The sequence below is a fragment of the Balearica regulorum genome, chromosome 3 (assembly GCF_011004875.1).
Source record: "Balearica regulorum gibbericeps isolate bBalReg1 chromosome 3, bBalReg1.pri, whole genome shotgun sequence".
In the NCBI taxonomy this organism is placed as follows: Eukaryota; Metazoa; Chordata; class Aves; order Gruiformes; family Gruidae; genus Balearica; species Balearica regulorum.
In genome coordinates, this window is record NC_046186.1 from 108892025 (window position 1) to 108917916 (window position 25892).

General features: G+C 43.1%; 1 protein-coding gene across 1 annotated transcript in view; it reads right to left on the reverse strand.

The window, feature by feature from the left end:
- Nucleotides 1-727: 727 nt before the first annotated feature.
- Nucleotides 728-25892, reverse strand: part of TOGARAM2 (TOG array regulator of axonemal microtubules 2) — a 36406-nt gene continuing 11241 nt past the window's right edge. Inside the window, exons 7-20 of the mRNA XM_075750097.1 lie at nt 24655-24701; nt 22698-22888; nt 21620-21779; nt 20286-20453; nt 18054-18195; nt 16301-16406; nt 14278-14513; nt 12907-13065; nt 11709-11826; nt 10715-10818; nt 9170-9374; nt 7772-7988; nt 3431-3517; nt 728-1162 (exon numbers count right to left, since the gene is read on the reverse strand). Coding sequence (XP_075606212.1) covers nt 918-1162; nt 3431-3517; nt 7772-7988; nt 9170-9374; nt 10715-10818; nt 11709-11826; nt 12907-13065; nt 14278-14513; nt 16301-16406; nt 18054-18195; nt 20286-20453; nt 21620-21779; nt 22698-22888; nt 24655-24701 — 2185 coding nt within the window. The 3' untranslated portion in view covers nt 728-917. The remainder of the gene's footprint in view (nt 1163-3430; nt 3518-7771; nt 7989-9169; nt 9375-10714; nt 10819-11708; nt 11827-12906; nt 13066-14277; nt 14514-16300; nt 16407-18053; nt 18196-20285; nt 20454-21619; nt 21780-22697; nt 22889-24654; nt 24702-25892) is intronic.

Consider the following 25892-nt stretch of genomic DNA (forward strand, 5'->3'; position numbering starts at 1 on the left):
TATAAATTATAAATATAATATATATATGTTATATATATAACATATATAATGCGTGCCCACAGCTTACCTCTCCCCAGCTTCTGTAGGACACCCTCCGCCCACTCATTGCCCAGCACCTGTGTGTCACCCAGCACCCCCTGCAAGGTGGCACAGCTCCCTGCCCCGAGCCCCTCTCCTGCACCTCTCCAGGGGTGCCGCATGGTGCTGGGAGGCAGTCAGATGGCACCGGTCACCTCACCACATCACGCCATTGCACAGGGGATGACAGGCAAGATGCATCCCCTGAAATAGGAAGAAAAATTCAGCACAGCTGGGTGATTTCTGCTGTCACGGGACTGGGGCTCTGAGCTTGACCAGGACATCTCAGGTATCTGCCATTGCACCAGCAGCTACCAGAGCCTTGTAAAGGGCCCACCTGGTACCTTGGCTATAGCGTACACGGGCACATACAGTGAGCTGCACATCCTCTGACAACGCCACCGCATATCCTCTGAGTGAGCAGGTCTCCGCTTCCTGAGTCAAGTCAACTAATCCTATAGCCCCAATGCTTCCAAAGCCCATCTCCTACTTTGTAAGTAAAAAAATATATATATGCATATCTCTCACTTTCTAAATGTGTATATAAATATATTATTTTCCTTTTTACAGTTACAAATTGCATTTACAAATGGGTTTTATTTTTTTGGTATCTATGCAAGCTTCTTAGGGAAGATTAGCTCAAGATATAAACTTTTGAAAAATGCTTTTATTTTTTCATATTTTTTTAAAGCCTACATCGAAATATACTCTATATATCTGTAGTCGTAAACTCTGTCGGGTAAATTTCGTTCTTCAAACACACAGAATAAAACTAATGCCACCACCACATCCACCTTTGTCTTCACCTTTCCATCAGCTTCCTGGAGCACATCAAGCCTTTACCCGACATTCAGGTCCAAAATGTTCTGGAGGTTTTTTGCCACATGCTGAGGTTGGTTGGCAGCATGCTCCATCAGCTTGGAGCCCATCACTTCGTAGAGGGTCTTTGCAAGCCTGGCGACCACAGCCCTGACATTGCCACTTCGGATAGGCAGGACACTGTTTCCCAGGAAGAACCAGAGCGTGGGCAGGGCATAGCGCTTGGCAGCTTGGGGTTTCCGGGGATAAACAGATGCCACAAGCACTGTCGGGTGAGAGAGACAAGCTTCTTAACAACCTCAATGCAAACAACTACTTATCTTTATTTTTGGTTCTTGGAAGGCTTTTATGTCTAATATCAGCAAGCACAAAGAGCCCAATGGTCCAGAAACAGGCAACAGTGACTGAGCATCCACTGAACAGAACAGTCAACCTCTGAGGACCTTAGTTTCTCCAAATCAGAGGCTTTGTATCCATGATAGACTTAGCAAAGTGTAATGCACATTTTATAATTAATTTATTCTTATACACATTTTGTAACCCATTTCACTACCCGCTTCTGCATTACGAATGACAAAATCATCAAGTCGCTGTTTATTTCCATTAAGAACTTGTCTAAACCAGCTGCTGAAGATTTTGAAATGCAGCTCGGAGAGGTAATTGAAAGATTGCTAATAAAAAGGATGATTACTTTTTTGTGACCTTTGATGGAAAATGCCAGAAGTCTAATACGGCAGTTCCCTTTGCTCAGTGGCACACAGCAAACGGCAGTATTATACCACACTTCAAAACTCCATCCCACAAAAGATGTGTGCTGCTTGACAGTTTTATTAGAAACATCAGTGACTAACTGATGTCTTTGGCAAAATGGTCTAATTTGAGCTTTTTTTCCCCTCATACTTGGTGGCTTCTAATGAGCAGCTGTTTCAAACTTCAGGATGTCTTAGATAATTACCCAGACCCCATTGCCATGGCATTTGAGCATCTCACAATTTTAATGGCATTTACCCTCACAATGTTCCCTGAAGTGGGGAAAGAGAGAGAGAAAAATCTTACACAGGGGGCTGAAATTTAACCAAAAAACAAGCATTCCCTCTCATTCTCTCTGAAGTTTGCTCTCAGCTCATTTTCTGAACTGAACTATATTAAATACAAACAAAAATTTACTACCAATAGGCTCCTTGCATGGCAGATTTTGCTGAGAGATCAAAATAAGGCAGAGTTCTTATTTTCTGTGCAGTGGAAATGTTATGCAGTAACCATTTATTATTCTGTAATGGAAGGACCTTCATTTCCTTTACACTGTTAATCTAGCATCAGTCATCAACATTTAAACAGCTCCTCAAAGTACCTAAAAACAATTCTGGTAAGCAGGAAAAGGGTTATGGTACCTATTTTAAAATAGGAGTTAAATTGAGTTTAAATGCTATTAAACACAGTGGTCACTATGGAGCTTCAGAAGAGAAAGAGCTGTCTGTTCCCGCTAAATCCCGGAGAGAACACCTGCTCTCTCTAAAGTAGTCCCAATTTATGTTCAAATGCTTTATTTGAAAGAGAGATTAAAAAGCTGTAAAACTAAATTCTATGTTTATGGAGATTTACTTTATTCAAATTATCTTTAAAGGGCCTTTTACATTCGCTCTGGCTAAACATGGCCTTTTGAGATTCATAATGAAGAATCAAAGTGTATTAAATCTTGGATTAAAAGATGCTGGAATAATTAGCGGTGGATTTAGCCCTAATTAAAGCAAGGCTATAAATAGTCGTCTCTAGTATATATTGAGATTATAATTTTTTCCATTCCTTGGCTATTGCTGACATAGCAAGCTACTATTATAAATCAATTATCAGTTACAGTTGTAGTGTGTCAGACATCGCTGATATAGAAATAGACTGCACATCCTGAAATGCTCGGAGTCCAATGTCATATCTACAATACAGAAAGGGAGCCTCAGTGGGTTGGGGCGAGCTGCCTGCTCTTGCCTTCTGCCCCCAAATCCTGCCTTGCACAAAATCCTTGCCTGTAATATTTGGGTTGAGTTTTCACCTATGCTATGACCCCCAGGCTCTGCAGGATTCAGCCTCGAAAGCTTCCAACAGGAAAACAAGAATCCTGTGATGACAAACCAAACTGATCCTCAGAAATACCAGTTACCACAATTTTTTCTAAAGGATGGTCCTTTTCTTTAGAAAAGGGACCTCTTACAGATCTCCATGACCTTTACTGTATTGTCCTTCAAAGAGAGGAGCCAACCAGGGTATTTTTAGCCCCTCTCTTTCCTGGGGGCAGGTCCTGAGATGCCCCCGTGAGAGCTCAGCACTGGAGCAAGCACCATCCTCATCTCACATGCTGCACGCCTCCAGCAAACCCCGGCCAAATACACTTAGTATGTGTATTTTGCAGGAGGGACAAGCTCAAGACCTTCTGGTGTTTGATGAGCTATTACACTGTCTATTCAGAGGCATTCCCTGTAAATATTCCCTCTGAAGACTTCTTAACTTAGAAGTGGAGATCAGCTGAAGCAGGCAATACCTGAGATACGTTCTGTCACATCCAGCAGAGCTTGGCCGCTGAGTGAATGCACTCGGTGGGCAAAGGCTTGCAGCAGCATTGTGTTATCTGAAAGAGAAACATTTATTTCTGCTCATTCTTCTGAAGTTATAAGACACCAAAAAAGAAGAAAAGGAGGGGAAAGGGCAGGGGTAACTGCATTTTGTAAAATAAAGTAAATTTCTGCCAGTTTCTGAGCCCTTTTCTTCTTCTTTCCTCCAAGCTTACTTGGGAAGATTATTAAATTAAGAAAGAAAAGCTCTCATTTCACATTTGTAAATCCAAAGTTGACTGCTGTACAAGAAGCTGTGTTAAACATTTCACATCAGGGCCCTCAAAATTTAAATCACATGTAAGCAATGAAAAGGTTTTGCATCCCGGAGTTTTGCAGAAGTGAACCTTCTCTCTCCTCAAAGGAGAACAGTGAGAAAGCTCAAAAGTCCCCACATCCATTCATACTTTAAGGATAAGCTGGTATTAAATCTTAGTTATCTGTTGGGATCTATGGACAAGACTCCAAGTTACTCTTAGAAGAGAGAATTTCTACTCATTGCCAACACCATCTGCTCTTGAGGGCTCTTGTAACATCTCTGAAATCAGATCTTGGGAGAAAGGCTGGAAAACTGATTTCCCAATATTTCACTGTCATGTATTTTAGTTTTCCCTATGCTGCCTGTTGACAATTTGGGGTCTTGTTTTAATTTATAAACTGTTGCCTGGATTGGTCTGCAAGCCTCCAGTCTTACCAGTTTGATAAGCCAAGCAAAGCTTTTCTTGGAAGCAGAATGCACGTGGGATACACTACGAGACCTGGCGGTGTCACCAGGAGAGGCGCCGATAAAGCAGGCAACCTACTTCTTTGTGAGCCACTACAGAGCCAAATCCCAAAGTGGTTTATGTAGCACTGTGCTATTAAGCGCTCCTTTTTGCATGAGAGATACAAAGGAAGACCCTAATGAACTTCTTGCAAGCGTGCAGTAAAGAATTGATTCTGCTACCCTAATTAAGCTTCTGCTTTGGTAATTACACTCTTCTCATTCACCTTTTTAAACAGACATTTCACTTTTTGCCTCACACTCTTGCAGTATTGGCAGACACTGTTTCACACTTGCGTTCCTCTCCAGAGAGCTACCTTACACCCACTGCTTTGAAAAAAAACACCCTGAAATCTGGAGATCTTGAAGGAACACAAAATGTTAATTAATTGTTAATATCAGTATCTGCACAGATTTTCAGGGGAACAGTTGGGATTTGGGTGGGTGAGGGGGAACTGTTAATTTGCTCGGGTTTTACGAAGCTACGTATATAGGCACTACTCACCTTTCAATTTAAGGGTTTCAAATGCCCTGTGCATTTTGAAACAGTAAAGCTCAAGTCAATAACAAATTTACCCAACCATTACTTTAGCAGTATTGAGAGACCTAAGGACAGAGGAGCTTCTAACGGCTGTTAGAGAAAACAAGGCAGCAGGCAGTTCAATTCTTATTAACTCACCTTTAATTCCCTGCACTACATATTAGCTAAACCTGTTGGCCACAGGACAGAGAGCCCAGTATTCATAATATGAGCAAACGAAGAATGTGCTTCTCCGCACTCTCATTTTCACTGCGGCCCCCTCTTTGCTATGTGTTAACATCTACAGGGGAAATTTCCCTTCCCCTCTTGCAGAGGGATGGTTCCTCTTGGAGCTACTTGGGCTGCCAGCCTGACTCCATGCCCTGGCATCAGGCAGTGGACATCTGAAGGGTATTTCTTTCATGACATAGGACAGGGTAGGACAGATGTCAGAGGAGAGCAAGATCTATGCCTTGGTCCCATTGCAGTTGGGCTAGATTTGCTGATTCGCCCGCATCTACAAGGTGGCTCCCTCGAGTGGGATTAGGGTCCCAGGTCCCAGCTAATGAATGTGTGTGGCCTTCAGCTGGGGATGTCCAAGCCCAAGTCAGGGTTAAGCTAAATAAATGATTCAGGCATTATTTGGAAGCAAATTAGTTTGTTTGTAGGTAGAATTTTGATCTTGGGGATGGGTGTTTTGGTTTTGGTTGTTTTTACATCAAGTGATCAAGCAATTTTCTAACCAGCTTGCATTTTTGCATGGATCATTAAAGGTGATAGATGAGGAAGTCTCATCTAAAACTCAGAATTGAGGCATGTCAACACAGTCTCAGAGCAATAGCTGGGCTCTTAGCTATGAAGCTCAGTGAGCAATGGGGCAAGATATTGCGCTTGCTTACTCTAAGCTAGGAGCACTGCACAATCCTTTAGAATGCAGGGGGTTTTTGTCATTTGCCACTTGATTTTAAATTGTAAAGGCAGACAATTTTAAAGCATGTGGGAAGGTTTCGCTCATGCATTTTTCCAATAGAGTCTTCCTTCCCCCACTAAAGCCTTCAGTCTTGAATTTTGAAATATTTGTGATTCAGTTGCCTGTTTGAATTTTTGCAAATGCCCATAAAAATGAGCAGAAAAAAAAAAATATATCCTACCTTCTTTGCTTGAATCTGTCTCTGGGTAGAGTCAGTGTGATGAGAGACAGATGTGCCTTGGTCCTGTTCTGACATCTGCCAGCATGGAAAATTTACAGTGATCTCTCAGAATTGGTGAGAAGGGAATGACAGAAAGCTCCATACAAAACCCTGAAGGGATCTGTTTGCCGTATCCTCTGTTAACAGGATTCTGCAACTTTCCCCCAACCTTCTCCCAAGCACCACAAAAAATGGGTAAGGGCCAAGAGCAGTACGGGTCTCACACCCTTCTCCCCACTTCATGATGAGGAACAACCCTATACTTGGGACACAGAAAGGCAGTGGGTCAGCAAATTCACTGAGTTCACAAAGCAGCTATGTGAAGTTGTTAATTCCCCTTTAAGACCTGCCTCTTCAACACTAAATTTTTCAGGCATATTCACCCAGTGCTGCATTTGCACAGCTGCCATAAATCAGCTTGGCAAGGGAATTTACAGCAGACCTTGGCTGTGTAGTTATTGGCTATAGCAATCTTGCCCCATGCAGAACAACATTTGGAACAAGCCATCATTTACAGCTGGATTTATACCTGTTTGTTCTAAAGAAATGAACTTGGCAAATCATAAATTCCCTTTAAAAAAAAAAATAAGACAAAGAAGAAAGGTAGAAAATAGAACCAACTAATGCCCATAATGTTGAGCCTTCCAGGAAGCTGTTCTGCAGAAGCTCTGATGGGCCAGTGTCCCTTCACACCAAAAGCAAAGCAATTCTTTTGGGAAATCAAATTAGGCGCAAACAACCTCCAAAAATCCCTTTGTCCCTGAATTCTAGCAAAGTTGTACTCCAGGATTTATTGTTCAGCTCCTTCTGTAGCAAAGCAGACAAGCAGATGAGCCAAAGGCTCCTGGGACTTTGGGGAAATGCTGGTACACATTCAAGCCTGTCTGGGAACTGGTGCAGAAGGCCTGCACCACCACAGCTTCTGGTAACCCAGCTCACCAGTTACAGTCGACAGGAATTCAAGTCCTTCGATAGATAGCATAAACGACACAAGTGATCTGCAAATCTGGTATCAACCATAGAACCCAAACATTTTATGTAGAACCTGCTTTTCTGTAGTAGAATTTGATCAGTATATAAAAGAACCCTCCTAGTGAACACTTTTATTGATGGCGTTCATCTTTCCAAAACTAAACTCCTTGCATGCATAAAAGTATGCACACACCAGCTCTCATCTCCCATTTCAACATGGCTAAACTACTGCCTAAAACTGCAAAATGAGTAACTGAGTTCAAAGCTTTTCATATTGGGGTCAGCAAGGGCCAGACACATCTGGTCAGAAGAGCTGCCACAGCCAGAGCGTGGAACGAAGCCCAGCAAGAGCAAAAAGCCTCCACCACCTTTCCCATCACATGTTTCAAGGAAAAAGCACATTCCCTTCATCTTGTTTTAGTGGATATAAACTTAACAGAATGCACATCTTAGAAGTCCAATTCAATAAAAAACAAAATGCATGCAATTTGCCAGGAGAAAGGGGAAAAAACAGTCATGACAGATGCTAGTCTCTTCCCTCATGCTTTTCTGGCAGGAACTTAAAATAATCCCTATAATGTCCTCTCTACTGAATTAATAATCAGACATATGATCCAGGTGATAAGCAGCATCCATTCAGCTGCACATCACAACATGATACAACAGGTCAGGATAGAAAGAATGTAGGCAGGACTTCAGAAACATCTTACAACATCTGGGTATTTCCACAGACAACAAAAGCTATCAACAGACTCAGTGTTGTCTTGGCTCTGAGATGGAGGAGCCACAGTTGAGGAGACTCAATGATGTCAGAGGTCAGCCTTACCGAGGTGAGCAATGCATTCTTCCAGCACCTTCACAGCTGCAGCATAAATCCCCAAGTGCTTTGAGTTCAGGTTCTCAGTGACTGCTGCTATGAGAGAGACCAGCACTGGATGTAAGGCGCCTCTGAGCATGGGTATCATAAAAGCCAGCGCCTCCAGTGCCTGTTGGTTCACTTTCTTGTTGCAATCCTGAAGTCTCGGGGCAAAAATGTCAAAAATCTGTTAAGAAAAAAAATTACATGAAAGCTGGATTAAAATGTCTTTGTTTCAAGAAGGGATGTAGAAACAACCCAGCAATGTAAAAGATTAATGCAATCCTTTCTGTCAGGTCAGCGCTTACTAGCACAATTCCACTGTTTTCCTGTGGGCTATTCATTGTAGTAGTTGCACAACCTCATGCTGGTTGAAAAGATTTTCAGATTTTATTAAGAGGTTTGAGTGGGGACAGATAGTTCATGTGATGTTTCTCTTTACCTATAAATCATTAAATTAATCCCATTTTAATAATGCAAAATAGTATCTTTGGTATAGAGGTATGCAAACAGATATTTATGATGCCCATTTTTCCATGAAGTTGTCTCAAGTATCGAGGGTAGTTTTGATTTTGCCAAAACTGTGGCTGGATGAGATCCAAATTTTTTTCCATCTCAGAACCTGCATCTGGAGGAGTGCAGGGCTTTGACAAACTCTTCAGGATCCAGACCATTTGTCTAGCTAACAGGTAGACCTCTGAAGTTTAATGTGTTGTGCAGCTCTCATTAGAGCAGGTTCAATCCCTTGACAGCCACATTATCAGGCACTATTTTCCAGAAAAGGGGAAAAAAGGCAGTTGCTGGGAAAAGGAATAGAAGATCTGTCCCTAGACATTTTTCTCCTTTTTCCAAAGAGAAAAAAGGACCCCCAGGAAGGGTGAGAACAGTCTTCCCAAGCAGGAAAGGGATAAGGACAGAAGTGAATAGGCAGAGTTATATCTGCGCAAGACAAAGTTTACAGGAGCATCCTTTTAAAAAAAAAATTTTTTTTTTTTTAATCAACCCAACCTGATACTTCTTTCCCCCATCCCAACCCATTTTTCTTCTAGAGAATAATTGCTAAGCTTTCAGTGGCTGGATATCCTTTATTTCAACCTAACAGGTAGTACGAGACAAGAGAAGCTACAGTAACAGCAAATTCTGTCATCATCTCACGAACTTCACTGATAGGCACCTGCCAGAGAAATACATCCGGACTGAAATTATGCGCCCAGAAGCCTGGAATGGAATTAAATTATTTTGGGTAAGAAGGGACCAACCTGTCCCAAACAACTAGTATGCAGTGCCAAGACACACTGAGTTAACTTCACTGGTACAGACTTAGGAAGGGAGTTAACAAGGAAGGAGCAATAGTGATGCCCTACATACCAGGACAATGTTGGTGGAAATGAACCGGCGGCTGCTTTTGCAGTGTTCTAGGAGGAGTGCCACTCCCTCCATTCGGGGCTGAAAGTCCTTGGCTGTCAGGAGCTTGCAAAGCTCCTTGAGCTGTTCGCTCTCTTCTGCAGTCGGAAGTGATATGCGATGCACAGTCTGACAGGGTAAGGTGAGCATGTCAGAGCCAGACTTCAAACTGCAAAATAAAAACAAGGGAACACCTCTTGGCGATAACATCTTCAGTTAATTGTGAGGGAAACATCTCAAGGAAACTTCCTAATGATGTAATTTCAGCTAGATCCTGATCTGAAAAGCAACTTTGATCTGATGACAATCATTACAGGAAACAATCTGCAAGTAACATTATTGCTAGTACTTACTCAGGAAAACCAAGGCACTGAGGATGAGATTCATCTAATTTATCTTCAGATGTCTTCCCAGGTACTCATCTAGCATCCCATTGTGGGGAAAAATAGGCACTACTTTAAAGTTTAAATGCCTTACCTTATGGGAAGTGCCTATTATAAAGAAATTAATTACTCTGGAGAAGTGTCTCTACAACAGGTATGGGAATCTGGATAAATAGCTCAGATGCATCTGAATGGATGAATCCTACTCAGAGAGATTAAGGGGCATATCTGAAAGGAGCCAGAGAATCAGTAACAGAGATAAAAACAGAAGCCAGCCATCCCACTACTACGCTTACATTATTGCTTCCCTAGGGACTGGATCCACAGCTTTACAAACCCAATGGGAATAAATGAGCTCTCCAATGGAAACATAAGTATGGGGAGATCCTAACTATGCTAGTGAGGTGTGAGGTCATCTCCCTGCCACTGCTGACCACAACAGAGCTAAATAAATCCACTCTGTTATCAGAGAACAGGTACCAGTAGCTCTCCCACTGGCATGGGGAGACAGCAAGAACCAAATTCCTATCTTGAATGCTGATTGCAGCACAGGGGAACATCAAACAACCAACCAACCAACCTGTAATGGATCTAAATAACATGAATAGCTACAGAAAAAGTCTATGTTGAGACATCTGTTGACCAGAACTGCTGAGGAATTGTCTTGCTGGTACTGTTTGAGGGTCAGAAAGCAATGATTCAGCCAGGCCACTCCACATGCATGGAAAGTGCTATTTGGGGGAATGGCATCTTGGTTCTAGACTGGGACTTCTCACCAAACAACCCATCCAAAAAAGGTTCCACTCAGATAAGAATACCCTGATTGAAATTACTTGTCCCAAGTCAAACAGCAGCAACACGACCCTCTCACAGCCTCCACAACACTGTCCTCGCAACTGCACTGGATCTTCTGAGCTGCAACTGGTGGATATCTCTTCCTCTCTCCAACTTTTGTGGAAAACCCTCCAGAAAACTTGTGTTCAGCCTAATGCAGAAGTAGACATTTTTTATCATAGAAGATTTGTGGGGCAAGGCACAGCTCATCTCCACCAGAAAGATTTTACTGAGGAAGAGACATGTAAAGCTTGTCATGTGCTTTGTCAGATATAACAGAAGTGCTCAGTACCCTCCACCAGAAGGCAAGTTGTCCTGGGCCATCATCAAGTTGATCTTCCTAGACTTCCTGTGATCCTTGGCAGATGGAGGTTCACATTTATAGTCTTCTATCCCCTATACAAAAATATATTAAAAAAACATGAATCTATAGAAGATAAAATAGGAAATTACTTGTTTAAAACACAAGTTATAACCAGGATCACAGCTACCAAGAAAGGCTTAGAAAAACATTTCCTAACTTAAAGAGGGAGACAGGCCAGATTCAGTGATGTTTACTATTTGTTTTCAATAACCCAAGGCAGGTTATAGTTGCTACCATAATGGACAGCAGTATAAAATCCTGAATTCATTAGTCTTGAGCGTAAATGGGAATAATGCAAACTGGTAGGGAAAAAGCCTTCTTAAAGGGAATAGCAGGAAACTTCTGGACTCTCTGGAGGTCTCTTCACACTCACTCTCCTATTCCTGCCCAAAGGCACATTCCTTTCTAGAATGTAAATGGAGAGGAATGGGGTGGGGGAAGGGATTATTTTCTACTGGATGCTGAATTCACAAAGCTTCTTCCAGCTCCACAGTGCATGACAGCAGGGCAGTATTCCCAGAATACAGACAATATATGTACTAATTATGATTGCTTTGTGCATCTTTTGTATATTTCAAAATTTTCTTGGCACTACTGCTTCCATCATCTGTTGCAAAGACTCTATTATCTTCAGAAGCACTATTCTCACTTCCTTGCTTTATTGGAGCAAGGTTGGGTTTTTTATGGTTAAAGATAAAACCATTTTCTCCTACTTCCCTTTCCTGTTTGTGGCTGATATTCAAAATACACCCACTTTAGTTCTAACCATACTAGTTCCTTCACTGTCTGCATATAAACATGCTAAGGAGCAAAATGATTCAGCGGAAGAATAATGAAATAAAGAAAGATTAGGTATGTTTAATCTCATATTAGCAATCTCATTACTTGCATAAAGGAGACATTTCTCCTGCCAAGCACTTACTTTCTGCTTAATTGTTGCCATAACTTCTTCCAAGTCACGTGAGGGGGAAGTTTGTTTCAAATACTTAACAAATTTTGGATGACTCATCAATGTATTCAGCATCTTCCGTCCATAGCACCTAACACCGGAAAGAGAGAAGTGACTGTTTTTTCTACGGACTACTACTGTCTTTTCTCCCCTGTGAAAAAACAAAGAACCTTCTCATGAAGGTATTACACACGACGAGTTTAAAATATCAGCTTATTTTATACCTCTATGAGAAGGTATTACCTATTCAGCAGAGAGATATTTACCTCCACTTATTGGCACTGCACGATGCTGCCAGCCGAACAGAAGAGGCAACAGGAGAACACAGGGCAACAGGAAAACACAGTTTCACTCTGAAATTGTGGGTTTGCTTCTGTGGGATTGCAGGATCCCATGGGACAAGCAAAGCACATCTGCTTTGCTGTCGTGGTTTATCTGCAGTGTCTTGCTGCCATTGCACAGTAATTTACCCTTCTTTAACTGGTGGAGAAGCTAGGACAAATCATCTCATGCTTACTATTTATTATTTTATACTACATGTATGCACATGGGCAGCTAGTTGCTGATGTTTTCTTGCCATCTATTAATGGAAATTTAAATTAATCAAAGTAAGGGGGGTGTGGTTTTTTTGTTTTGGCTTGGTTTTGCTACTATGAAACTACAGCTATCTTCAAGAGGAAATCTGGAGGTCATTCAGCCACAGAAAACAACATTATACAATGATTGGGAAGAAAAATTTGTGACTACCATAGGCAACTAAATCTGCAGAAGGCATTTAGAAAGACTGAATACGTTGGTTGAAGACAGCTGGAATTTTGCTGGGACAGTCTTAACCTTACCAGAAATAAATGTTTGGCATCATTCAGTGATGAACAGTGGCCAAAGCTTCAGCTTTGCATTGTGCGCATAAGACCAAACAAAATTGTTTGACTGACTAATCTGAGTTCAATTAATCTGAATAAAGAATCATTCAAGTCACAGGAATTTGGCAATGGTCCTTCTTGCTGGACAACCTCATGTTACCCAGTACAGTCATTTCCCTAGACAACATTATGCACACTGTGAAGTAACTTTCTTAATATTTACTTTACCTTCCACTCTTTTGTGGTTTTATCATTTATCAGACATCAAACAGTTTTCAAATTTTATGAGGTGAAATAAAGATCATCACCTTGTGTCCTGATGACAGTCCTGAGCAAGCTTCACCAGCGTATGCACCAGCACCTCCGTACTAGCACGCGTGCCCGCCAGGAGCTTCTCAGCTCCAATTCGCTCTATCACGGTCAATAGGTGTTCAGCTGCACACTTGCGCACCAGTACGTTGCGGTGCCTGGAAACAAGAGAACAAGCACTGAGGCAGAGGTAAAAGGAGGGCCAGAAGCACAGGCCTCAGTCATAGCATGCTCCCTGTCGTTGCTGGGGGAAGGAGGCACATGTTCTTGCTGCTATTTTAGCCACCTGTAGAAGATCCTGTCCTCAGAGAAACACAAAGTTGGCACTGAACAGAGGGACTACCTGCAAGGAATAGAGAGGAACTCAATCTCCCTGGACTATCTGATAATCAATTTCTTTCCCAAAATTCACTCTGAGAAAGAGGGAAATGAGAGACAATTCATGCTGACTCGTCAGAGGCCTCCCACTACACAGAGCTGCAGCAGGATTGAGGCTTATTCCACTTGTTTACCTCCAAATCTGTAGACCCTTGAAGAAAAACAAACGGGGGGGAAAACCCCATAGGGCATGAAGCTGCAGAATATCCAGCTATGCAGCCAGTTTGTTCTTTGAGGCTTGGCAAGAGGTAAGTTTGAATGTTTTACCCTTTTTAAAAGCTGAGGAAAGGGTAGCAATCATTTTAGCCAGGTTGTCCTTTCTAGAGGGTGCCTATTTGAAAAACGCACTAATATTTTAAGGGAGCATTTGCTTCAGCTATCCCATGGGAGTCGGCCTGTGAAGGTGCCTATAAAGTGGCTTACCATCTCAAGGCTAACACGCAGCATCAATTTGAATAGAAAACGGAGCTCTAAGAACATGATGGTCAGACAGACTCCTCTCGACAGGAGGAGAGGAGGGCTGCTGAGCAGGCTGTGCTGCACCCAGCGGGTTCTCCCCCACATGCTCCATGTCCCAGCAATTAGCCTCCTTCTTTCTCAAGTTAATGGCGTAATGATGCACGGTTTTTCCTAGTGCCTCTGTGGTTAGTGTTGTGAAATATCAAAGGGTGCTCACTGCTGGAACTACCATTGTCCCTCTTCCCGCAAAGCCACAAAGCTATATCACCACCCTTTGCAGGGACTTTTGCTTCCCCATCATTCACCACATCTAGGCAGCGTTGACAGGCTGTGAGAACAAATTGGCTGCAGTAGGGCAGAAGTAGATGACAAGAGGAAGGGAGTGAGGTTGATTAGAAAATCTAATCACCAAGTTCACAAAAGGTGCAGAAGAAATTACCCTTCCCTCCCATCATTCCCCTTCTGCCTCCTGTCCCTTCTCCCCACCGACACAATTTAAGGTGAAAGGTATCACAAAGAGAAGAATGACATACTGAATTCCACTAGCCATGAGAGCAGTCATTGCTCTTGCAGGAGTCACGCTCCCCACCATGATCGCCAGGGCTCGATTGGCTCCTTTCTGAATGAACTCGCTGGTGTCCCCCATCTTCTGGAGCAAGACCTGAGCAATCATATCAACCTCGTGGTCCATGTGCTTCTTCATGGTCCTGAAGAGCTCTCCAAGAGTGCCGATTGCAAAGCGAGACACCTTCGTGCGGAGGTTGTTCACCTGGGGAAGTCATGAGGGGAAACGTAAGAATCACCTTCTAAAGAAATTCAGTTCCCCCAGACAAAAGTGTGAGGAAACAAGAAGGCTTCTCGCTGTGTCCAGTGGAACATAAGAGCACAGTAAGAGCAGAAGACCACAAGCACAGAAACACTTACTCTGACACCAACAACTTCTCTGGCCCACTTATACAATACAATTTTAATGAGACTGTGGGCCTAAAAAATATTGTTTCAACTAGAACAAAGTGTGCTACTTAGCCCATAATGTACACTGCTTTGATTTTAGGCCCTTTCATTGAAAATAAAAAAAAAATTAAAGCAAGGGCTGGTTTTAAACTATAAAGGCACAATTCATAAAGAAAAGATAGAGGACAAGTAGTACTTTCCTCCTGTCCAAAAATGCAGCACTGGCAGTTTGAGCACTCAACTAGGAAAGGGAAAATATGGGCTCAAGTCTACAGACCAATTCACAGCAGGGACTTGAGTCCATCTGTGGCTCCATCTACTCAGCAAACCCAGCTGTTGGACTCAAGGCACTCTAGGATCCTGGAGATCACATGCAATTACAAGCTGTCATCAGTGACGTTTTACAGCATTCAGTGCTGCTCTGGAGTGATCCCTGCTTCTAAAAGGCTCTCCCACAAGGGTAGGGAAGAAGCATGTGAGTCGTGCTTTATTTGAAAGATACTTTGAGGGAGAGACCAGTGGTTCTTTCTGCCAGACTTGGTTGTGCCTGTTAATAAAAAATGAACCATGTAAGTGCTAGAAGTGCTTGTGAAACCAAAATCTGGGACTGGAGTGAAATGAAAGCTGAAAGATGTCTCTGCACATGAGTGTGTAGAACAAAGAGGAGTAGATTTCCTCAGAAATATAAAAGTGATATAAAAATCAGATATGCTAAGCTAAAAGGGCTTCTTCTCCTAACCCTGATCTCAGAGTGGGAGAATCTGAGTCCTGCATATCTAAACAGAAAGCTTTGAAGAGTCCAACAACACACGGGCCATTCAAGCCTCCAATGTCATTAAATATTGAATAGAAGGACCGATTTTCATGGAAATGAGCTAAGTCTTACTGTCTTCTGCAAGCAAAGGAAAATTTAATACATTTGGCAATCATGTAGCAAGAGCACAAGGCAGCTGGTTCAGGCCACAGACAAATGCCAAGCTGGAAATACAGCCACAGATGTTTTTAAGGAGCTTAGGTTGAGACCTCTCTTTTAACCCTGAGAGATGAGAAAGCGAAGCTGTGCGTGACTGCCCTGCAAACCCTACAGCCAGGCCACTCCAAGCACCCAGTGGTGGCAGTGCAAAATACCCCCCGTGCACAGAGGTAACAGATCAATAGAAAGGGCAAATTACCAAGAAGCACGCAGAAAGGAAGGAAAAGACATCTTCAGGAAACACTGGAAGATAAATACCTGCAGTCAATGTCCTGGGATGCTGAGGAGGAGGAGGAAGTGGGAGGAAGCTGGGAGGCAAAAGCTGCAGTCTTTAATTATGATTTAGGCTGTGGCAAATCACCTGATTAGTGTCTCAGTTTCTACATTTGTATATTGCATTATAATGACACCTAGCTCAAAGAGGAGACAGACAGATGCCCTACATACCAGTAAATATAGCTGTATATACAGACAGATCATATAGATAGGTGACATAGCTATTGGAAAAATGAGGTCTAAAAATAGCAATGAAGGCAGACACTGAGCACAGAGGTAAATAAACAAGCACATATCTACTCTACACCCCATGGACAAGGTACGTGGGACACAATTAAACACAATGTTCTTACCTCTTTGGTAACTGCCAAGGAAACATCATGAAGTCTAGAAAGAAGGACTTCTGAGTGGCAGATAGCCAGGCGTCTGACGCTGAAGAGTCCCTTCGCCTTCTGCTCCCTGAAAGGCAATTACGAAAAAAATTGATTTTTCTCACCACCCAAGAACTAGGCAGCACCCTCTGCAGTTACCAGGGTGTCAGCTTAAACAAACAAAGGGAGGTGCTTCTCATACAGTTCTTAATTAAATTGTGGAACTCGTTGCCACAGGATGCTATAGCGGTCCAAAGCGTACAGAAATCCAAAAGGCAAGTACATGTTTTCCAAGTGCATGGGTTAATTTGTGGCCGTTAAAGAAGACAGCCTTTCTGAAATCCCTGGCATACGAAGTCCCTCTGTTGCTGCTTCGTAGAAGCTGGGAGACTGTGCCATGTTTCTGTTCCTTGCACTCTCCCTGTCCCTGTCTCTGAGATACAGCCCCGCCTGGCTGTTACTGTGGCGTTTTCCTTCTTTGCCATCCCAGAGGACAGTTCAGCAGTGAGAGTCTACACCGCCACTCCATAGCTGAGTTTGTACTCTGCAATCTAGTAAAAAAAAAAAACAAACCAAAAAACCCACACAAACAAACAAGAAGTAGTACATCCTAAAGATTCCACACTCTTCAGAGTAAGAGGAGCCAAAATGCTGGATTTTCCAGAAAATCCCTACTTACAGCCACACATTATTTAAAAGTAGTAAAAACCTACATCTTTCATCACTTTCTTTGTGAAGGACCTGAGCTACATGAAGGCACACAACGCAGTTACTGCCTTGCTAGGACTGCAGGGCAGAACTGGGGTCCGTCTCCACTGGGGTCCCTGAGTGTAACCCGGACCCCCCCCACGCCTGCAGCAGCTCTCTGCACCTCAGAGGGCATCAAACAGGAATGGGCAAGACAAAGGGGAGAGCAGCAAAACAAAGTGAATGCACAAGGAGATGCATGATGGAAGATTTTTTCATGGTTATCCCAGTGTGAATGGAGCCCCAGTGAGTGTATGCTGACCCAGAAATCAAAAGGACAACCACTATCACCTGAAATTTGTAGGAATCTCTTCCTGTCTGTGTCTAATTTCAGGACACACTGTGATTATCAACAAAACATCTCTGGCACGTAATAAGCAGTGAGAAGGAAAAAGTTTAATACTAAAAATGCAAGATTCCTAAGGGATTTTTTTTTCTTTTTCCTTGTCTTCTGCCATGAGCCCTTCAGGAGATATGACAGGCTGAGCAACTCTACCATATCTCAGTCCATTTCTGAGAAATAGGAACTCCCTATAGGTGCTCCTGGGGCTCATGTGCAGGTCACAGAGAGGTCCCATCTCCTGCTGCTGCTGCCAGCAGTGGGACCAGAGATAAATCCTTACTCAATCCTACCCAGGAGCCCCCCCTAAATCTCTAAACTTAAGAGTACTTCCGTCCTGCTTCTGGCTTCAGCCAGCAAATCATCTTATTCCACAACTAACTTTCTTCCCTGAAGATTTCATTTGCAGCTACACAGAGCAGAAGGAAAAGCTAGAAAACAGCATGGACCTGCTGTGGCTGTAGCACTGCTACAGACCAAGACAAATAAAAGGCAGCTCTCATATCTTTGTACTGTGACTGCTTTGGAGTGGTTTCACTAGTTCTCTTTGGACATCTGGGCTGTCTGGCCTCAGAGGCACTAAAAAACCCCATTTCTAACTTACCTTTACACTGAGAGGGAGAAACAGTGAACAGGGTGTTTTCTTACCAATCGTCGCTGCTCAGCCATGTGAGCGCGTTGGGCAGCTCCTGCTGTGGGTAAGGGAAGGGTCTGGCTTCCCGGGCATTCCCTGACTCTGCCTCATCTCCCCACTCCAGGAAGTCCAGAGCAATGGCAGGCAGCGAGGTCACTGTAAGGAGAGGGTCAGACATCAGCATCGCTTACCCCGGGGCAAGGCACCCCACCGCTGAGCAGACTGCAAACTCATCTCCCAGCCAAGACCTCATATGGGTGCAAACTGGCATTGGTTCAGAGACTTCCCTGCTGGATGGCTCATTGCTTTCCCCAGCACCCAGCCATCTCCCAGTCACCCTCAGCTGGGCACCAGCTCCTCGTGTAATCATGAAAAATGCGGAGAGCCAGCTCTCAAGTCCATACAGGTGCCACAGCCAGCTTGCAGATTCATAGTGGTGCAGAGCTCACGCTCACTGGGAATGATGCTGCCCAGCAAGGTGTGCTATCCCAGGAGTAAACTCTCGAGATGTACACATACCTCCCTGTTACCTGGAGCACTGGGGACAGAGCCACCCTCTAACTTTCTGAGGAAACACCTCCAGCTGCCCACAGTGTGCACCAAGCCTGAACAACTGAGTCCTGCTGGGCTCAGGTGAATCCTAGAGGACCAGCCACCAGGAAACAGTGATATCTCACCCTCTAACTCTGACAGTGCCTCTGTTTCCATTTACTTCAAATATTCTAGACAGCAGGCAGCTGAGCACACATACATTTTAGCATACTATTGGGAAAGCAATAGTTTATGGATTTTGCTGTTTTCCAAGTGTTATGAATATTTACTATTTCAGAGGTACCCACTGGCTGTATTTTGAAGATGCTGAGGTGAAATTTATTTGTCATCAAATGTACTTGTTTGCAAACTGTGCGATGCCTAAGCTTTCTCTTGTGGAAAAATGCAATTTCTAGTCTAGATAGTTCTGACAAAAAAGCCTTCCAAATGTGAACTGAGAGTAAAAATATGTAAATATAGATGCAAATTGTTGGCAAACACACTCTCTTGATGATAAATATACAAGGTATAAGAAAATTCAAATGACAAATGCATTTGTTATGAAACCTATTTGTCATCAAAAGCACCGTAGGTCAAAAATTTCATGTCTTGCACTCAAAAGCTCATTTTCTAAAGTGTAGATGAAAACATCTGAGCTGCCTAAAAGTATTGAGTATAAATATTGCACAGAATCTAGATGAACTGATATGGGCTCTGTAGGGTTTTTATGCTACCTTGCATGTTCTACAAAGTATGGAGGATGGAAGAACTGTAAAATCAAAAATACTCAGATAGGGACTAATTTGGATGTCACCGATATCGCTGTCACTGACCTCAGTGATGTCACTGCACAAGTATATACATACATACATCTATATTCAATATGAGAGCTACATCAGGCTAGTTCTGGTCAATTTTGAAAATCAGAGAAGCATCACTAGAAAAGAGCATTCAAAGTATTGTTCCTAGCTCCCTTTTTCTTAACTTATGCTATTCAGGATCATACCACAAGGTAGGCTACCCACCAAGCAGAGACAAGAATCCCTATGAACTCACTATCTGCCTTATATTTATTGCAGGTAACAAGCAGCCTGGGAGCACCGGGCAGCCTCTCCTGTATGTCATCTGTTACACACACCATTGTATTTGAGTGGGGTAACAGAACTTGTTGCCAGTTTGCGTTGCAGGTGGTGGGATGAAAGAGGCTACAAGCTGTTAAGCACTTCTAGGTGCAACAGCGTGACTGTACCAAGTCATTAATTTCCATGCAGAGAAAAGCCATGCTGCAGTAGTAGAAAAACTGGCTGAAGAGCCAGACAGCAGCATAGGCAGAGGGCCAAGACGGTGAGTGGCTAATTGATCATGGTGGTACACATATGTGCACAGTGAGCACACCTTGCCAGACTGCACCAGAGCTTAACCCTGCAGTTACAGCTGCCTCCCAGTTCCAGTGTTGTATTTTGGACTATCACTATAGGCAAAAGCTAGAGCTTAAGGCTTTACCACTACTTTATTCAGCTAAACTTTCCAATGGATCTGTATGCACCAACTGCTCCAGTATGACCAAGCAGGAGCAGATCCAAAGCAGGTTTGCTCTCAATCCTCAGGACAGGCTTTGGACCCAATAGATCCTACCTGTGGTTGAGGAATGAGGCAGTTTGTGCTCCTTGTGCAAGGAAAGAGCTGGTGCAGGGGCTACAGTGGAGCGGACTCACCTGAGGACTTGCGTGGGATGCTGCCACCCCGGTTGATGACAGGGATGCTGGGCAGTGAGGGCCTGTTGACCCGCTTCCTCAAGGCAGTACCAGAGCTTTTTTCTCTGCATACATTTCTCGTGGTGGAAGAGCTGGAATCTGTCCCATTGAGAGGTGGTAGGCCAAAGCCTGCAGAGACCGAAAAGGACTTTGTAAGTGGAGACTACTAGACAGGGTGGCTATGGGCTTAGAAAGGTCTAGAAATCTTGCTGGAGCTGGATAACATCCCTTTGTTGTCCCAAACAACTCCAAGCATAACAGCTGTACACTAACATGGGACAGTGATCACAAAATCATAGAATAGTTTGGGTTGGAAGGGACCTTTAAAGGTCATCGAGTCCATCTTCAACTGGATCAGGTTGCTCAGAGCCCCATCCAACCTGACCTTGAATACCTCCAATGATGGGGCATCGACAACTTCTCTGGGTGACCTGTTCCAGTGTTTCACCAACCTCATCTTCCTTATATCTAGTCAAAATCTATCCTCTTTTAGTTTAAAACTAAATGCAGTGATGCTTTCCCTAAGAAATAAGGAAAACTCAGTACTGCTTTTCTTTTGCTTTCCTGTGTCAGAGGGTGAATAGGGAAGTTACATTTCTGGGGCTCCCACCTCAGCACTCTTCACCAGAACTTCAGAATAGCAAGAAAAAGAGCAGATAACCTTGCCTGATGTCCTTGGGCTGAGTGCTGACTCTTAAGTTCCCTGCTGCTGTACTCATGGTAGCATGTGCAGCAATACAATCAGAGCCCGTCAGCTGCAATTAAGTCACTAACGCTGCTTGCTCACGTGGGTAAAACACAAGCACAGGCTAAGGGCTCCAGCACGGCTCTGCAATGCGAGCTCCTCAGCAGGGAGTAGTGTGAGCAGGATAATCTGTCCTACCACATGAATGAGATCTTTTGCATTTTAATTAGAAATAGTTTAATTTTGTATCTTCCAGGTTGCACCTTGGTTGAAAAGCATTCTTTTGGACTCACCCATTCACATTTCCTGGAGGCTGCTCTCAATTAGAGAGTCCGAAGCCCCAATGTAGTTTGCAAGACAGAATTATCTAGTCTGAAAGACTTAATAGGAGAAGGGGGAAAGGTGATATTCTGTGACTGACTCGGCATGGGCCATGGGCAAGACACTTCATGTCTCTATTTTAGATTTGGAAAACGGAAATAAATCCTATTCTAACTTCCACTCAGGTGCAAGTGTAACAGCCTTCCAGTCTGATTTCATAGACATTTGCAATGCTATGCAAATAGCAAGCAAGTGAACAAAAAGGCCCACAACTATAGCAACCACTTACTTTCTTTGTCTGCATCCTCAGGGTCAACAGTCTGTGTAAGGAGCTGCAGGGACTTTTCCTTTTCTCTCTCTTTCTCCCTCCGTCTATGCAAAAGCTCCATCTCTTTCATTCGCTTCTGCTGTATTTTCTTCTGAGCTGACTTGGACAAGGTAATATGGATCTAGTTGCAAAGGAAATACATCATAGAGCATAAAGAGAAATACACAAACCACACACAACACCTTATCAGGAGCACAGTGATAGAGTGTCATAGTCTTTAATCAAGCTCTGTATATATCCCAATAGTTTCAGAAGAATTCCTTCTTTCCTCACCTTGGCATACAGTTACACCCAGTGATGTACAAAACTTTATTATCATAACCCTCCACTGGTCCAAGGTACTGTTTCTCAACCTTTGTCAGGAAGCCTTGCTTGAACCGAGAGAATCATAGGAGTGCGCCAAGATGAATGAAGAGCTCACATTACTAGTGAACAGAAAGTTGAGTTCCTACAGGCCAGGGCAGGGGAATAAAACCCATCTGTAATTTGCTGTTTCTTAACACTCATGGCCAGGTAATTGCATCTGCTTCTCATTTCCTTGCTTCTGAAGGACTCAGCTACTGAGAGCACAGGAGTCCAAAAAAGGAGCCATGTGAAAACAAGTTGGAGAAACATTGCTCTTAATTAATAGAAAATTTGAGAATGAGGGGGCTTTGAGATACAGCAAGAAAGGTAACCAAGGAAAAGCAAGCTCTCCCATTTTATTTTGCAGACTTGCTTACACTCAACATTATAATCTTTGCTTCTGTGCTTCCAAGCATGCGTTTTGCACATGTTCATTGATGTGTAACTTTTCTGCCATTCAGATCTGCTCTAAAGCAGATAAAGAATGCTTCTTGTGTAACCTTAGCACCACCTCCCAACCAATAACTTTTGCACCAGTGAAAATACTCAAGCAATTGCTCTGTAGCTGTCAAATGTATTCCCAAGAGAATCTGCTCTCCCAGACAGAAAGATTATGATTTTCAGTGACATCTTGTGCTAAGCACTGAACAGTCACTGAAAAGGAAGCCAGCTCACCCCTGTCCTTAGCCCTTACCCTTCCATTGCTGTCCTCCAAGTCATCGTCACTCAGAACAGGAGGGCTCATGAGATGATCCATTTCCTTGGCCTGACTGAGTGGGAGGCCTGTTAATGGGGGCACAGGTTCACATAAATGTTCAGCAGACTTCACGTCACCAACAATGTGATACTCGAGAACAGGCAAGACGGGTTCCAGAGTATGGAGATCTGATAAGACACAGATATAGATTGTGTATGAGAACAGCAAGGTACATATAACTTCTCCAAACAGATGGGGTACTACCATATTGCACTGGCAGCAGAAATGACTGGCCATCAGATTCGAACCTACTACATGATAAAGGCCTCAGCCCTTGGCTTCTGGTGAGCACCTGTGTTTGATAAGAGAAGAGCAGAGAAATGAAGGCTGCCATTGCCAAAAAGGTTCTTATCTGTTCCTATCCATTTTGATTTTAGTAAACATCTTCTTTTTCCCAGTTACTGAAAGAACTTCCGCTTTTTAATAGCTATATGCTTTTGTAGAGGTAGGAATCAACAATTCCCCCTCTTTGCTGGGATATTTTAGAGGGCATTTAAAGAAAAGCTTAGGATTGCTAGAGTGTTAGCAAAACCAGAATTGTGTTCTTGAAGCTAGAGAATTCATTTTCCCCCAGGGATTTCATTCTAAATTGTGGCAGATCAGCCCACTTTCTGGGCAGCCTGACGAAGGGCTGATTTTCTTAATGGGAATAGCACAGTGCAGCTCATTCCGAAATACTCTCCAACAGAGCTGTTAAAACTCAGAGAACTAATCATTCCTTACATGGCTTCACAGATGATAAAATCATGTGATAGCCGAGCAGTAAAAAAGGAATAACTTTCTTAAATCAAGATTTTTTTTCCCCGCAGAGCAGTCAGGTCAACAATAAAAGAGAGAGAGAGATGGTGTAATGATATAGCTCATTTCTAGTCCAGAATGTATCCAGCAAAAATATCACCTTACTTACTCAGCAATACTTCTCCCTAGTTGCATTCAGCATCCTAGCTGCATATCAGCAATAATGGAATCATTCCTGTGGGGCGTACCCATTATTTGGCAGAACTAACACTGTGCTGAGAGACCAGTGGATCTTATCCCTTCTTCTGCATCAGCAAAATTATTTGTTAAACTCTCATCTCTCCTATTGCTACAAACCCACAGATGGCAAAGGGACGGCTACGGTGTCATTGAGGTTTTCAACTTAAAAATATTGGCTGACGCAGATGCACCAGACACCACATTTTGTCTTGCAGAGCTCTTATTGCTAGTGATAATGCAAGGCAGGGAGGGAGAAGAAGCCAGTAGGCATCTCCTACCCCAGCCTCAGTTTGCAATAGTGACATATGCCGATAGAGTAGGGGAAGAGATTTGTAATCATAAACCTAACATATGTGGTAAATGAGTTGCAAAAAGGAAACCTCAGTTCATTACTCAGCATTTACTTTAGGCTTGTGTTTTAAGAGGGTGGAAAGCTCAGATCCTGCATAGGCTGGATCCTTTTTAAAGTTTCTTTCTCTGTAAATGGAAAATTCACAAGGACTTCTGTGCTGGTTTTGGCTGGGGTAGAGTTAATTTTCTTCATGTAGGAGGAAGGAGTGGGAACATTTCTAATTTCATGCAAAATGCCTCAGTTTTCTCCAATCTTTGTGACGTTAGAGAGCATGCAGGGTGATAAAAGGTATGAACATGAGGTAGAGGAACGTTTTCTTTTCCTGCTGTGCGTTTCCAGGGCCCCAAGGTATCACTCCAGCTCCTGCCATTCATAACTCCATGCTGGAGTCATTTTCACTGGATCACCAGAGCACATTTCCAGTGACTGGGCTCTGGGGGAGCCATCTGAGCACATCAAGGAACTGAAAAAAATTACAGGATGATTTTCAACCAAACTTCCACAGTGCCACCCATGGGTCAGGATTCCTATGATCATTTTAGGACAGCCATGCCCTGTACCCACCTAGATGTTTAAGGGTCTCCTCTTCGCTGCTGCTGCCTGATCTTGGCCTTAAGAAAATGGAGGATAAAAGAATATATGAGGAGATAGAAAGAGATGGGGGGGTAGCATTAAAGGAGGAAAACTTTCTTAGCATGGTCATTCTGATGAAGGAGGAAATGCAACCCATAAAACCAACAATATGCAAAGCCAGTTAATTGCCATTAAACTTGCAGTCTCTGGAGTTACACAGAGCTCATCAAGCTCCAGCTGAAACACAGGAGCCATTCTTCAATTTGGGCCTTAACTATCTCATTCTGCTGTCTCTCCTTTTGGAGCTAAGTGGCTCTCACTGTTGCATACATCCTTTCTGAATCAGCAAGAGATGTTAAGCCAATCATAAGTCTGTATTGAGGGCAGCTACCTTTATACTCCAGAAGCCAAACTTTGCCTGCCCATGCCTTAAACTGATGACAATATCTTGTTACACATGGTGGTACCACTGCTGTCTCCTAAGAGTAATATTACAGCTCCCTGCTCTTTCAAGAAGAAAAAGGGTTTTTCCAACACAACTGGTAGGTAAGTATATTCAGATTGCACTTTAAAAGCCATGCTGAAGCTTTTAAATTGGAACTATATTTCTGCGACTCCTTATTTATTGTTATAACTAGGATAAGGTTGACAGCTAGATTTCCTCTCACATATCCAAGCAAATATCTTTCCATCAGTTACAGCCCTATAACTGTTCTCTAGCACCTCGCCCCCTTTGATCTTAAAGCCATATGTAAATATTAAATATCTATAAACATACATCTATAAACCAAGATTTATCTGGGCTGTCATTTCACAGTGAAGGCCCAGACACAGGGAAGTTACGATTGACATTTACAGACGCAGCATTTGAATTTGCAGACAGCTATACAATAGCCAATATTTGCCCTAACATATTCTTGCAGGTACAGAAATTGGTGGTCAAAGATCACACACAAAACCAGATGTTGTATTCAGATCCATGCAGTACAGTTCCCAAACAGCATCACAAAGATACAGAATGAATCAGTATCAGAGCCCAGCGAGGACCTGCTTTTAGGGTACTCTTAAATTCTGCCTCCTCCTCTCCCCCCCCCCGCCACCCCTGCTCTTAGAGGGTATGATGTTGATTTTGACATTGTGCTGGATCATCATAGATATGCGAAATGGTGAACGCATAGAAGTTTGCATAAATATATTGGAGAGCTGACTATGGAAAATAACCTCACTAG